Source organism: Vanacampus margaritifer, chromosome 13 (genome assembly GCF_051991255.1).
Source record: "Vanacampus margaritifer isolate UIUO_Vmar chromosome 13, RoL_Vmar_1.0, whole genome shotgun sequence".
Classification (NCBI taxonomy): Eukaryota; Metazoa; Chordata; class Actinopteri; order Syngnathiformes; family Syngnathidae; genus Vanacampus; species Vanacampus margaritifer.
The window spans coordinates 23101753-23116654 of record NC_135444.1 but is presented as its reverse complement, the minus strand read 5'-3'; the positions used below and the strand labels follow the sequence as shown (position 1 = coordinate 23116654).

Sequence of the window (14902 nt, the reverse complement as noted above, 5' to 3'; positions counted from 1 at the left end):
ACTCTTTTTTTTTTTTTATAATCAGTTCTGTTAAAACCAGCTTCCTGTAAACAAACCCTGAAAATGTCCGTCTTCCAATGCCAAGATCCGTCTTATCAGGCATCTTCCGTCTTGGCATGTGCAGCTGTGCCACGAGGGGGGGGGGGGGGGGGAAAGAAGCGAAATTCCTCAGCAAGCGTGGCCTTTTAATGTCAATATTTATGCCTTCCTCATCCCCCCGAAGCCCCACCCCCCCCACCCCCGGTGAGCCGGCGATGGCATTCCACGGATGCCACACATTCTCCCCCTGCCGCCGTCTTTGCTTGTTGAATAAAGCGATGGAGAATCTCTTCCCAAACGGAGAGGGGGGGGCAGGGGGGCAGGTGTGTCGGGAGATTTACCGCCCCCCTTTTTTGGGCCCGTTTCGCACTCGCATACTCCACATTTCTGATTCATTTGTGCACGCATCGCCCTCCCTCGCTCGCCGACGAACTGAGAGGAATGTTCCGAGTCGGAGCGTGAATGATGGAACGTTGCTCTCAGGAATTAAGGCCTCGTGTCATTCCATCCTCACGCACGCACACACACATCTGGATTCCTGCTGGGATTGCCATGACCCAGCATCCCAAGTCGAGGTGGATCCTTTTTCTAACTTTCGAGCACTGGAATTTGCTTCGAATCAAAATGGCAAACTTTCTCTTCAATTTCAGGCTTTGGCGCTTGAGATTTTTTTCATCCGTTTCTGACATTATAAACGTGCGAACCGGATTACGTGTTGATTCGTGAAACTGGTGTCAAGGGCTAATTTTGCCTAATTTGCTAGCTCGGGAATTAGCGTCAAAACGGAAGAAGCTGAAAATGTCCCACGTCAGTTTTTCCATGAGACCTTTTCGCGTGTCCTGTTCTGATAGAAATGTCCGCCCAGTAAGATTTGGATCCGTCAAACGAGTGTCGGCAGCTGTTTTCTGACGTTCAAGCGCTGGTGTTTGCCTTCAAATTGCTGCATTGAATCAAAATGGCCGACTTCCTGCTCACTTTCGGATGCGAGTCCTTGAGACTCGCGCGTCCTTGTCATGATACGCGTCCGCCCAACTTTGTGTTTCTTGGTGAAGCTGGCGTCGGGGGGGCGAACACATTCCAACTTTTCAGTCCTGGAATTCAACCCCAAAATGGCTGCTTCCAAGCAAAATGGCTGACTTGTTGAATTTCAGGCCGAGACCCTTGAGATTTTAAGAGGTGTGGACCACTGAAATAGCCATCGGGGTATTTTATTTCTAACTTTCCACTGGGCGCCATACTAAGATATTATACATAATAACTCTCATTAAAGGTCAGCGGCCACAACGGGTACGAGGGGAAAATGCATGTGCAACTCTGTGCTTTGCTCTCATTTTCATGGAAATTCCACAACTTCCTGCCTACAGCTTGCATGGAATGTCAACCCCCACCCCCAGCACCCCCCCCCCCCCCCACCTCATCAACTTTTCCACAAAGGTTATGAATTTTGGAATGTTTCTCCCATGAATGAATGCCGGAAAGACGCACCGTTTTTGAAAGTGCTTGTAATCTTGTCCGACGGAGTGTATTTTAGGGGGCCTCGGGAATTCAATATGGATCCTTCCATTTTGCTTCAAAGCGGCCATTTTGAGGTGAATTCTAGAGTTCAAAAGATGGGGGAGTAAAAACGACTAGTTTCGCAGATCGACACAAATTTGGTGAACGTGATTAGCATAACAGGGGTGCATAAAAAAAAAGTCTCAAGGACCCATGCCTGAAAGGAAACAGAAAATGTTGGTGCGAAGCAGCCATTTTGGGGTTCATTGCAGGGAAGGAACATTTGCCAATGACTCCTGTTCTGCTGATTGTCACCAAATTTGGTGGACACCTCTATCATGACATTATGCATTAAAAAAAAAAAAAAAACCTTAAAGACGCAGCCGGGCCTGAAATGGAACAAGAAGTCAGCCCAGTGTGTCTGTGTCCGTTATACTTTTCAAAACGTCCAATGTATTTCATCAATAGTCACTTTTATTTAAATTAACAAAGTATGTCATCGATTTTTACGCCTTTGCCAGAAGGATGAATATAAAATTTTAGTGCTCTGCAGTGATTTAAAAATAAAGCAAGAAATGTCAACTCTGAGTAATATTCACCATGATGAAAATGTGGGATAACAACAGCGCTTATGGAAAATATGACTACGTTGCTTACCGTGGAGCAGACGCGGACGAACACATAGCTTTATCCAACGTCTGCTTTTATTTTCCTGGGTTAATTTGAAAGCGCATTACAAGAAATCAAATGTAACAGGCCTCGACAAACGTAAATAAACGGGGTTCACGTCGCTAGCCTGGTTAGCTTGTCAGCCATCGGGATTAGTGTTAGCATTTTGTGATTTTTGTATCGTTTTGTCGAAAGCTGCTTATCTTTAGTCAGAGCATTTTCTTCAAATGCAACAGGCCTTTTACGGGCAATGCAATCAGGAGGACGTCGCCAGACTCGTAAGCCGCGCAGTGGTAGCTTCATGTTAGCATTTTGCTAGCAACAGAAAGGCTTTATTTTACACTTAGGTAATACAAATATGGTATTTAGTTTGGAGCAGACAACATTTTTTTTGTGTGTGTGTGTGTGTGTGGGGGGGGAATTCAAATACCTAGGACTATAAGAGCTTTTTGACTGGGTAAATTTTCAAACACATTACAATAATCCAACGCAATAGCCCTAAACAAAATTTCAATCAGGAACATGTAGCTAGCCTTGCTAGCTAGAAAGAAGCTCGTCTTAACGCTATCTAAAAAGCATGTAGCAACATGCTACAGATACAGTAAAACATTGCTTACCTTGGAGCAACTGAAGGCTAACTGTTTTTTTTTTAAGGGATTAAAAATAACAGCCGCAGGTTTGTATCCAGAGCCGGCATTTATATGGAGTCATTTAAATTAAAGAGCACGTAAACAGCATGTTAAATCCTTATTGTGCATTGTTTTTGATTTTGATTTTTTGCTGCTTCACTTTGCCCTCGTTGACCTCTCGTTTATCCTCGTAACTATTTTCTTAACGAGCCGGCTGTAATGTGTCGAGAATGCACCGCTTCTTGCTGAAATCAACATGCTGACAGGTGTGCATGTTTCTAAGAATGTGTGTGTGCGTGAGAAAGAGAGAGCGAGCGCGCAGCTGTGCGGAATTGTCCGGTCATGTCGAAGCACGCAGGACAGTTTTATACGGTCACGTGTGCACTGCATGCAAATGAGGAAGATTCTATAACGAATCATGGAAATAACGCTGGCCCAATTTGCGGTTACCACGACGAGCCGGCTCGCTTTTGCCACAACAGAGAGGCTTGCCCCTCGTCTTCTTGCTGACAACTGTATACATCTGCAGGCTGGATCCTCGCAGGTGAGTGCATGCGTAACAGCGAGTCGGGTCTCGCCAGTGAGTGTGTGCATAACAAACGAGTTGCATCTCGCCAATGAATCCGTACGTAACCGTGGGTTGGATCTCGCCGGCGAGTGCGTGCATAATGACTAGTTGGGTCACGGTTATAAATGTACGCGTAACGGTGAGTTAGATCTCACCGGCAAGTGTGTGCATTCTGTTCATCCTTAAAGCATCTTCTCTTCTGCACGGTTTGCTTCTACCTGCAGGGCACACAGTGCCTATCAAGACAATTAAAAAAAACATTTTACTTTGTCGAGGCAGCAGTTCAACCACTATACTGTGTTTATGTGGCACATCATTGAAATGCATACATTTTGACACGTGAAATGTCACCATATTGAAACTCTCTGAAAGACTTCTTCCCTTGACGCCGATTGTGTTGTTTGTCGCTCGCTGTCTTCTATTTCATAACGGGATTGAAAGATGAAGGCAATAAAATGCAATTTTCCCAGGTGAAAAGTGCATAACATTATTCCCTTGACGCTTTGCACCTGCATGCTGCTTCTCATCCCCACAAAGATGGCATATACTATACACAAGTAGCCGTGTGGCGCCATCTGGTGCATATCGGTGGTATCACAGCCAGGAGTCAGACGAGATACGAAAGGCGGGAGATTCACGAGGGACCGCTACAACCTGAACTGACTACAGTGCACATTGTTTGCCATTTTCAGGCATTAGAAGTGAAAATACGGAGCAGGGTATTTATATAAATGTAAACAACGTAAGTAATTGTAAACAACCTATATTATGTTCCTTACTCACACGACACAAGCCGTGCAGGTTGTGGAGGTCGGACGAGACTACTCTACACCATCCTCCCTCCCTGCGTGTGTAGTGGGGCTGGGCTAAGCAATTCTCGCGATCCCGTTGGTCGTCGCTTTGGATTTCTCTTCGTTGATTGGTTGAAAGAAGCCGGAGGGGGCTGGCTCTTTAATGAACGTCGAGGTTGGTCGATGCATTTCTCACGCTTCCATTTCTCACCGCCTCGGCGTTCTACTCTTTGATTGGTTAAAACAAGTTAGAGGGGCTGCCTCTCAATTGAAGGTTGAGGTTGGTCGAGGCATTTTCCACGCTCCCATTGGGCAAAACTATGGAATTCTCTTCGCCGATTGGTTGAAAGAAGTCAAGGGGGCCGGCTCTCTATCAAGCGTTCTTCCGGCTTACATGTTGTCGCGAACGGAGAAAAAAAGGAAAAGAAAAGACGAATGGAAAAATTGTAATCCAGAAAAGGAGCGTTGCTTATGAACTCAGCGATACGGTGAACACCTGTACGTGCTCCGAAACGCGTTCGCTTGTGTGGCGCAACCGGATTTAGGCGGTTGCTCGCCTTAAAAGTTCAGCATTTGGACGTGAGTGATAAACAGGCGGCACCAGAAGACCTAGCGAGTCTCACGTTAGCTTGTTGCTAACTAGCTCGCTAGGCTAGCAGTGTATCGCTTCTACTAAGTGAGGTTATCGAAGCAAAAACGTCGAATATTTCGAGTTAAAGTCTTACTGGGCTAACGTCGCGTTTGGGTTCTCTTCCCAAAGCGGCGAAAAAGGCGTCGCTTCACTTGATAAACTTGATGTTTGGCGAGTGTTTCGACCAATAAACGCAAGCCAAAATACTCCTCAGTGTATGTATCGATTCGCTATTGTTTGCGGGGTTTCTCATTATTTAAACTGTTGAGCAAAACGATAACTTAAGCTCAGCATTGTGTGCTCGCTCGGTCTGCTAAGGGTTAATGCATTTTCAAGCCCTTCATTGTTGAGGTGCTCGTACTTTTGTTGTCATGCCCGCGCATGCGCATAGATTCTTTTCAAGCGTTCTGACACGCGTTTATTTACGTACTTTTTCTTCTTCTCAGGTCGTCGAGTAAAGTAAAAGAACATCCGAATGAGCTCCCAGCAATTTCCACGACACGGGCTGCCCGTCTCGAGCCCTGGTGGGGCTCCCCTGATGCCCACGGGTGGAAACCTGGTGCCTGTCAGTCAGCCGTCAAACCCGCAAGGTGAGCACGCCTCCAGTCAAGTATGCTCCTTGGGCTGAGAGATAAATGATTATAGTTTATAAAAAAAAGAAGAAAGAAAAAGTATGACTGTCCAGTCCTCCCTGTTTGTCGATGCCTTGAACTCTACTCTGTAAATAAATATGATTGATTGATTGAAAGCAGGTGCTGAGGCTGCGGACGGCGACCAGCAGGAGCACCCGCCGGTGGGGGGCGGTGCGAGCGCGGTGGTGTTCCGGGACGACAAGCAGGAGACCATGGTGGTCCGGCCGTACCCGCAGGTGCAGACGCACGGGCAGCCGCAGCCCGCTCCGCAGGCCTTGCCCATCCAGCCCGGCGCTCCGCCCGTGGCTGTGCCTGCTGCACCGGTGCATCTGCCGCAGGGCCAGCCCGCCGTCCTCACTGATGGACAGATGAAGGTGAGTCGAGAAATGCTGTCTTCAATTATTGTTTTAAGATTAAAATAAAGACAGCGGTACCTTGTTGAATTTGTTCCATAATCGAATAAACAAAAGTAAATCAAAGTAAAAACAACCACAGAAAATGGCTGCATTGAGTCTACCTCTCTTATATGAGCCATATGCAATATGTGTGTGTGTGTGTGTTTCCAGGCGGTCCTGAAGTCCCCCATGCCGAGCCGACTAATAGCGCCTGCGCCAGCTTCCAACCAGGGGCACATCCCCATCCCTCCCAAAGTACCGGGTCACATGACGTCGGCACCGGAGAGCAGTAGTGCCACCACACTTTCGATTCCCGTGGCCACCATCAGCGGACAGCAGGTGAGGATGTGACATATTTACACCATATTGGACACCCACTTGGCAATTAACCAAGTTTTGATTTTATGTTAAGGCCACCGTTCATAATGTGTTGATAATGACAATGTTTTTTTTGGGGGGTGTGCCAGGGTCACACCAGCAACTTGCACCACCTGATGTCAGCCAACATCCAGATCATTCGGGGCAGCGGGCCCACGTTGCAGATCGGGACCCCCACCGTGCCGCCGCAAACCTTCACGTCACATCTTCCGCGGGGTAACGTACATGTTAGTCTGACTGCGACAGTTGCTTTCAAATTGGTGTTCGATTTAACACGCATGTACCAGCAGGTGTCCTCGGAATGCTGAAACCGGACACGGAGAAAAAAAAAACAAAACTTTTTTCAACAGCGTTTTATTCAGCTGGAAGTTGAATCAAATATTATCTTTATCATTTGTTATGTCAAAATCTAGTAAAACAGCCGGGAGCGAAGGGAGTTGCTTCAGTGGAAATGGCTGGGAGTGGCACCAATTGTTTACAAACATTACGTAAAGGTTTATATTAGAGGTCGCCAAACTTTTATTGTCCTCTTCTGCTCTACAATAAAAATACTGTAATGGATTTTTAGTAACATTTCTTGACATTGCTAATTTCCATATTTACGTTTCCTCCACAGGCGCAGCAGCAGCCGCGGTCATGTCCAGTTCCAAAACGGTCCTCCGGCCGGCCACTGGAGTCGGTGCAGGCGCAGGTCAGCCCACCGTGCAGCACATCATCCACCAGGCTATCCAGGTAAGTTCACACCCGCTGCATAAAGATGACATCATTTCAAAAGAAAACATCGTGTGTGCAAGACCTCTTTTTGATTTTCCTGCTTAGTCTCGTCCTGCTGTGACAACGTCCACATCTGTGCTTCCCACCGTGGTGGCCCCCATTTCAGCTACGAGGACCCAGTCTCCCGTCATCAGTCCCTCCGCCACGCACGCCGCCGAGGTGGCTCATGGGTAAAATGAAAATCCTACTTGGGAGCCTTCAAGTATGATGATGATCCACTCTGGCTTGTTTTTGAGCAGCGGCGGTTTTGTCCTCTTGCAGGCGTCCCGGCTTAACCATTCACCCGCCGCCAGCCAGCATCAGCATCCAGAGGCCTCAGACGTCACGCGACACGGCCACGCGCATCACGCTGCCGTCGCACCCGGCCATCGGCGCTCAGAAACCTCAGCCGCCGCACACCATGACGCAGGTTAATCGGCTGGACGATGAATGTGGGGGGGGGAAAAAAATCTTCTCTTGAGACCGAAATTGTAACGACTCTGTTGTGACCTCACAGAAGCCCATCTTCAGTACCGTCACGCCAGTCGCGGCAGCCACCGTGGCGCCCATCGTGGCTACCAACACCGTGCCCTCCACCACCTCTATAGGTACACACTCGGTCACAAAAAGGCTTTCCAGGTGCAAGTCCTCAACAAAGCTAAAAAATGTTGCGTTCAGGTACCGTGCCCCACACGCAAATGAGCAGCAACACCATCGTCACCATGACGATGGCCTCGCACTCGTCGCACGCCACCGCCGTCACCACCTCCACCATCCCCGTCGGTGAGTTGGGTCTCGCCGCTTATATTTGACGCTTTGCCTTCACGTCGGCCTCACCCCGTGCGTCACCCGCAGCCAAAGTGGTGCCTCAGCCCATCGCGCACTCGTCGTCTCGCGTGCAGCCCGACTACCCCGGGGAGAGGGCCAACCTCATCCCCATTCAGGGTCACCGCTCCTCGCCCAACCCCGTCACCATGGAGCCGAGAAGCGACAACAGGTGGGTTCGACTTGTCCTGTCCGTTCTAAGGGAGAGAAAATGCAGACTTTTACAGGCCGTGCTGCAGTTTGTACAGGCTAACCTTTTGTGTCCTTTGATTTTCAAGGCCCCCGGTTCCGGTCCAGTTCCAGTATTTCCTGCCGACGTACTCGTCATCGTACCCCCTGACTCACACTTACACCCCCATCAGCAGCTCTGTGTCCACCATCCGTCAGTATCCTGGTAGGAAGCACCGCAAATGTCTCGTGGATAAGATAGCACCACCGTTCACGTGGCAGATCTGCCCGTATATGAAAATAAATGTTTAATCTCTGTCTGTAATAAAAAATGGATTCCAAAAATCATTAGACAATTTTTGGGGGGGTATTTTGACTTAACTAATTTGCTCCCAAAAACGTATAAATATGTTCTATTTGAAATATTACCATGCTCCCAAAGACGTATTTATGCGTTTTTTTTAAAAACTATTTATGCTATAGCATACAGACTTTGATGCTGCCTCTAAACTGAAAAGAAAGCTTAAAGCAATGGTAGTTATTACAAAAACGTCCAGCAGGTGGCAGCAGAGTATAAGAGACCAACCAGGGCCAAGCTCATTTCCTCACAATTCTAAATAGATTTGTGAATAATGATGAAACTTAAGCTGAAGCTATATTCTAATGCTAATTGCTGCAAAACGGAAACAGTTATAAATATACTTTTTTTTCCTGATGAAAGAAGACACTCTAATCTTTCTTTTGGTAGCTTCCATGTTTTGATAGCAATAGACCACAATATTCTGCGGGCCCTGCAAAATCAGTCAAATTCCAATAAAACAGTTGGGAGCAAAGGAGGTTGCTTCAGTGAAAATGGCTGCGAGTAAATGAGTTAAAAGTGTCTCCTCCTTCCCAAGTGACTCCCCAAGCTCCAAGTTCGGCACTGCCCGCCCAGGCCGGCGTGGGTGTGGCCACCACCGTGCACCTCAATCATATGCAGCTGATGGCGGTGGACCGCATCGGCCTGCCGTCGGCGCAGATCAGCACCCAAGGCATCCAGCCGGCACCCATCGCCGCGCAGGGCATCCAACCGGCGCCCATCGGCGTGCAGGGCCTTCACCCGGGTGCGGCGTCCATCGGCGCGGCCGGCCTCCAGCAGGGCGCAGGGGCCGCCCAGCAGCAGCAACCGCCCACCGACGCAAAATCTGGTACCAAAATTAACATCCGTGTTTCACTATAAATTCAAAAAAAAAAATTCCCGTGGAACCTAACCCCAGTTTGAACCCTATCCAGGTGTGGTCTTGGCCGACGGCTTTGTGGCTAACCCGATCAGCAGCACCACTCAGCCGGTCGGCACTATGGTGCAGGCTCATGGCCAGGGCGGGGCACCCACCCTGGTGTCCTCGCCAAGACCGAGCATCCTGCGCAAGAAGCCCACCACCGAAAGGTGAGAGGCGGAGACAACCCGAGTGTGCGTTCCAGTGTGGAAACGTCGATATTTTTATACGATGTTTTGTTTTCAGTTGTGTTCGCAAGACCCTCATTCCCGCTCAGCCCAGTGAACCGAGCAGCATCAGAATGGAGAGCGGCGTAAGAGGGGCCAGCTCCCCTCGCCCCGCAGGGTGAGCGTCCCTCGCTTCGAAACACACAAACCTGGCTAAAGCTAACGTTTAGCATGACTGTATGATAGCGATGTGCTGCGGTTGTGTGAGCTTGGAAAAAATAACTGTATGTAAAAATAGAGGTGCTCTGTGACTATGTTAGATACTTAAAGCCATCCGTGTAGGTAAAATACAGGCGTGCTAGCTAGCTAATGCTAACTGTAGCGGTAAAAGAAAAAGGGCTACAGTTGTGCTAACTACTTAATGTTGGACTGTAAATTACAAGTGCGTTCTAGCCATCGCTGGCCAAAGCTAACTGTATAAAAAAAATGGAGGTGTGATGTGGTTCGTGATAGCTTCCTAATGCTAACACTGTAAAATAACTAATTGGTAAAAGCTAACAGCTAAAGCTAACACTGTCCGTATATGTAAATGTCCACAAGTTGACCCCTTTTAGCCAGCTTGGAAAACGGCCCCTAAGCACACTTTGACCTTTCTCACCCCCAGAGTCAAACCGAAAACCGAGATGCACATGGCAGTGGCCCCTCCCGTCATGGCCGCCGTGGACGCGCTGCCCGCGCCACAGGGCGGCGAGCAGCAAGCGATGGCGACGTCGGGCGCCCCGCACCTCGCCCAGGCTTTGCCCGCCATGCTAGCCACGCCGGGGCCCTCGCAGCCCTCTGCCGTCCTGTCGGCCCTGCCGGCGGCCATGGCGGTGACTCCGCCCACTCCCGCCTCCATGGCCAACACGGTGGCGTCGCCCACGCAGCCGGCCCCCAGCAGCACCGCCGCCTGCATCGCCAGCTGCCCCGACGGCAAGGTCAAGCACGAGGTGGACAGCGTGAACACCTCGCAGCCAGGTGGGGAGGCGGCGCTCGTACCCCTTTCACACTGAGCTTATGCTCGTGTTTTTACCTTACCAACACGATGCCTTTTTCCCCGCTTGCTGTTTTCCTAACAGACCCCAACGCCAACCCCGCCCTGAATGCCCAGTCCTCGGCCCTCAACGTGCCCCCAACGGGAGACCTCATCCCCGGCGCCTCCCCGAGGAAGAAGCCTCGCAAGCAGCAGCACGTCATCTCCACCGAGGAGAGCGAGATGATGGAAACCAACAGCACCGACGAGGAGAAGGCGCCCGGGAGGCCGAGCGCCGGCAGGGCGGAGCGCAGGGAGTCCCCCCCCAGGGAATACGTGGGTACGTAGACGGCGTCTTTCTGTGAAGTATGCGCATGCCGCTTGACTTTTTCAAATGTTCCCCCCCTCAGACGAGGAAGGGGTGCGCTACGTGCCCGTCAGGCCCCGGCCGCCGGTCACCCTCCTGCGGCACTACCGCAACCCCTGGAAAGCCGCCTACCACCACTTTCAGAGGTACAGCGACATCCGTGTCAAAGGTGAGTTTTTTTTCCAAACCGACGCAAAATGTGGCTGGCTAATCAATGAGATGTCATGAATGACTTTTTTTTTTTTTGTGTGTCAGAAGAGAAAAAGGGCACCTTGCAGGACATGGCCAACCAGAGAGGCGTGGCCTGCCGAGCGCAAGGCTGGAAGATTCACCTGTGTGCCGCGCAGCTCAGACAGCTGGTGAGTGGAAGGTTCAAGCCCGATGGCCTCGTGTCCCGGACACTTGAGTCTACGCATTTGACCGTCCTTCCTCTTTGTTTTGTGTTTTCAGTCCAGTTTGGAGCACGACGTGTACAGCCGTCTGTCGTCCCTGCAGGAGGGCCTCATCCCCAAGAAGAGAGCCGGCGCAGACGACGACCTGCACCGCATCAACGAACTCATACAGGTGCAACTTTCAGCATGTGTAAAACGTTCACACAGCGGTACCTATAGATTTGTATTTTATATATATATATATATATATTAGGGGTGTCAAAATGAGTGCATTAATTTTTAGTCAATTTAAACTTTAACGCCACAAATATTTTAAACGCGTGATTAATTAACCACCCTTTACTTGGAAAGCCTGTACTGGGAGAATTCCAGTCAAAATTTAGCAGTAATACATTTTAATAATAATGCATATATTTGTGCAGAATTTCACAAGTTATTTCATGTTAAAGATTCGATAGCTGAGCTGTCACCAGGGTCTAACAAATGCAATAATGCCATCTAGTGGCAGAAAAGTGACCAACACAAATCTATATCACACTTGTTTTTTACAGTGCAGTACACCTTTTTAATATGAACTCAATTTTATGAATTGTTATGAAATTATTGTATCAATGACTAGTTTAACATTTTCCCCCCGCTTTTATTTTAACAAGAGTATGAAAACTTGGGGGGAAAAATTGTATTGTACGTTTAGAACAGATATAAAATTTGTGATTAATTGTGAGTTAACTTTTGATGTCATGCCACCAGTGAATTATGATTAAAAAAAAATTTAATCGACCCTCCATATATATATATATATATATATATATATATATATATATATATATATATATATATATATATATATATATATATAAATTTTTTTTTAAAATAGCACTCTATAATATTATAAGCTACTTATATAAAGCTTCCTTTTTGCTGTCATTCACTAGACATTGTGCTGCTCCTTCTGGGAACAGTGCAATACAAACACGGGGCTGGTCACAAGTCCGTCGTAAGCCGCACCAAAAGTGGCTTTTTGTTGTGTAGTAACGAATGTTTACATTTGTAAAGGCCGCCTCCCCTTTTCCCGCAGGGCAACATGCAGCGGTGCAAGCTGGTCATGGACCAGGTGACGGAGGCTCGGGACACCATGATGAAAGTCCTGGAGCACAAAGACAAAGTTCTCAAGCTGCTAAACAAGAACAGTGCGGTCAAAAAGTCGTCCAAGCTCAAGCGCAAAGAGCGGGCGTGAACCCCCCCCCCCCCGAACCCACTCGTCCCTTTAACCCCCCCCCCCCCCCCCCCTGCTCGGAAACCGGTGCTATGATCTGCTTCATACAATCACAAGCACCCACCGTGGGCGACGACACGGGGCTGCCCTCCGGAGACCTTTGGGGGAACAGGTTGTCAATCTTTTTGGTTTGCTTTTGGTTCATTTCCGAAGACCTCAAGAGACGACGTTTGCTCGCCGCGTCTCCTCGCCGCGACGCTGAAGGTGCGAGCGGAAGGAGTTGAAAAGAACGGTAACGTGAAGACCAACCTCAAACGTGCTGGCTTTTTTTTTGTTGTCCTTTTGATCGGTGCCTTCGTTGTGTTTGCGGATGATTTAACCGCCGCCATTTTGCGAATACGTCCTCCATTTTGTAGCACTCAGTTAGGCTCACATGTTTCCGTGGTTCCATCAAGGGAGGGTTTGCAATAATAAAAAAAAAAAGGGTAGTAGAAAAGAATAGAATTTTGTTTCTTTGATGTGGACGTCACAAAACAAATCGGATGCATTGCCAAGAGTTTTAGCACAAATGCTAATCCACAACGCGGGTCTTAATAATGCTACATTGGTGACCCCATCTTGTACCCCTGATTTGATTTTTAAGAAACTGATTTGTCAGAGGAAAAACAACAAGAAAGTGAAGATGTGTTTTTTTTTTAATTGCAACCCCCCCCTCCAAAAAAAAGATGTATGTTTACAATACCTCAAGAAATGAAAATCTGCATCAGTAATTGATGCAAAAAGGTTTGCTATTGCCGATCAAACGCCACAAGATGGCATCAAAGGAATGTTTTTACATTGGTTGCGGCACATGACTAGCGAACAGTTGTCGTTCATGAAAGCAGTCTAAACCTCGAGAGTTTAATTTAGCCTCAAAAAAACTCGACATGGAATTCCATAAATGTTGTGAGGAGCTCAAATGTTAACATGACGGATGCTTAATATTTACGGACGAGCAAAGCAACTGTTGACCTGAGGGGAGGAGCCAAAGCCTTTGTCTCATAGAACAGTATTGCTTTAGTGCCATCTGGTGGCATGTACCGTCAACTCCAAACTTTTTAGGTTTGCCTCAATTCTGGATTTTTGCTACTGTAATAAAGTTTCACGATGGCGAGAATATTCGTAATTGGCCGGAATCGTCCATTTTTGTTATTGCTGAAGGAATTGCAATGGAGCGTCCTCATGTTCACAAGGCTGTACGTTATTGTTTAAATGTGCGCTTTTCTTTTGGACACCTCCCTCAAAATGGAGGCATTTTGTGCCGTGCGATGTGTAAAAAAACAACAACAAAGAATTTACCGAGAGGGAGAGTTGTAGTAAGTCGGGATCATTCAGCCCAGACCTTGTACATTGTTTTTGTCTGTAATTATAGTAAAGATGCTTCAACAGCACGTATTTGCACTCACATGTTATTCTACACACAAAATTCTTTATATTTAGTTGCATTTTATATTCCTTTCACATTTCTTAACTGGTTCAAACCATGCCAACCTTAAAATGCTTGCAATATTCTAGAAAACATTTTTTCACATTCTAGTTTTTTTCCAAATTTATATTTTGCCCACAATTTCAGTGATTTGATAAATTCCACATTTCTCAACTAATCGAAACCATTCCAACTTTTTCTACATTTCACAAATTACCACATTTTTCAGTATTGTCATATTTGGTGACAAATTCACAAAGCATTTTACATATTTTCTGCCTTCCAAATTTCTGAACTGATTTTTAAAAAAAGTCCACCTTAAAACTGTGAAACTTTTTATTGCATTCAGGATGGCCAATTGCCAAATTCTTTGTCTTTTTTTGTATTGCACATTTTCCCCTATTTAAATGAATGGCACAGCAGTTCGGTGTCAGCTTTGTGACTCCCTCTAGTGGTAAATTAAAGAATTACAGTACTGATTTAACTGTACACACTTAAATTTTTTCAAATCCAGTTAATACAATTCAATTGTTTTTAACTTTTAAGTAGAAAACATTTGTATTTATTGTGGCAGTACTTTGGTGTCAAAAAATACAAATTAAGAACCACTGCTATAGTTATTTACTTGTTTGTTGTCAGTGCTGATTATGCCGCGTATGTCGTCACCGGGTGGTTCGAAAGGAGCAAAGTCAAACAGTCGTAAAAAAAAAAAAAAGACTTCCTTCTTCAGTGTCGTTGAGGGAACAACATCTCACAGGAGAGAACAAATCCTCAGGTAAGGCTCATTTTCAGGACGCTAAATGATTGTGTGTGACGAGATCTACCGTGTTTGGTCACTTTAAGTCGAAATGGACACCGCGATGCCTCGCTATCGTCTCTTGAATCAGGAATTCTATACAGTGAAAAGATGACACTGGTGTGTTATGGAAAGACGCGATTGTCCTAACAAAGACCAAATGTGAAGTAAACCTCTGAAAATGGTCCCAGACGAGCATACGCGATTCTAGAAGCAAATAAAAGCGCGAGGGAAATGTTTTCAAAAGTCATAAATATGC

At 47.1% G+C, this 14902-nt stretch overlaps 1 protein-coding gene and 1 long non-coding RNA gene across 5 annotated transcripts in view; one reads left to right on the top strand and one right to left on the bottom strand.

Annotated features, from left to right (window-relative positions):
- The first annotated feature begins 3248 nt into the window (after nt 1-3248).
- On the top strand, nt 3249-13812 carry sap130a (Sin3A-associated protein a). Of its 4 annotated transcripts, none has more exons than XM_077584527.1 (21): nt 3249-3375; nt 5268-5411; nt 5571-5827; nt 6020-6187; nt 6316-6442; nt 6843-6958; nt 7046-7170; nt 7262-7409; nt 7497-7587; nt 7658-7762; nt 7835-7976; nt 8083-8198; nt 8869-9159; nt 9245-9398; nt 9475-9573; nt 10060-10412; nt 10514-10747; nt 10818-10943; nt 11030-11133; nt 11225-11338; nt 12245-13812. In XM_077584527.1, the coding sequence occupies exons 2-21, from the start codon at nt 5297-5299 to the stop codon at nt 12401-12403; spliced, it is 3144 nt and encodes a 1047-aa protein (XP_077440653.1). In that variant the 5' UTR covers nt 3249-3375; nt 5268-5296; the 3' UTR covers nt 12404-13812. The 4 variants fall into 4 exon arrangements, with proteins under 4 accessions (XP_077440653.1, XP_077440654.1, XP_077440651.1 ...); XM_077584528.1 differs by lacking the exon at nt 3249-3375 and adding an exon at nt 4548-4688 and having other exon boundaries at nt 5574-5827; XM_077584525.1 differs by lacking the exon at nt 3249-3375 and adding an exon at nt 4548-4688.
- The window catches only part of LOC144062811 (uncharacterized), a 46671-nt gene continuing 38365 nt past the window's right edge, over nt 6597-14902 (bottom strand). The window contains exon 5 of the long non-coding RNA XR_013296451.1: nt 6597-6973. This is a non-coding gene — a long non-coding RNA (uncharacterized LOC144062811). The remainder of the gene's footprint in view (nt 6974-14902) is intronic.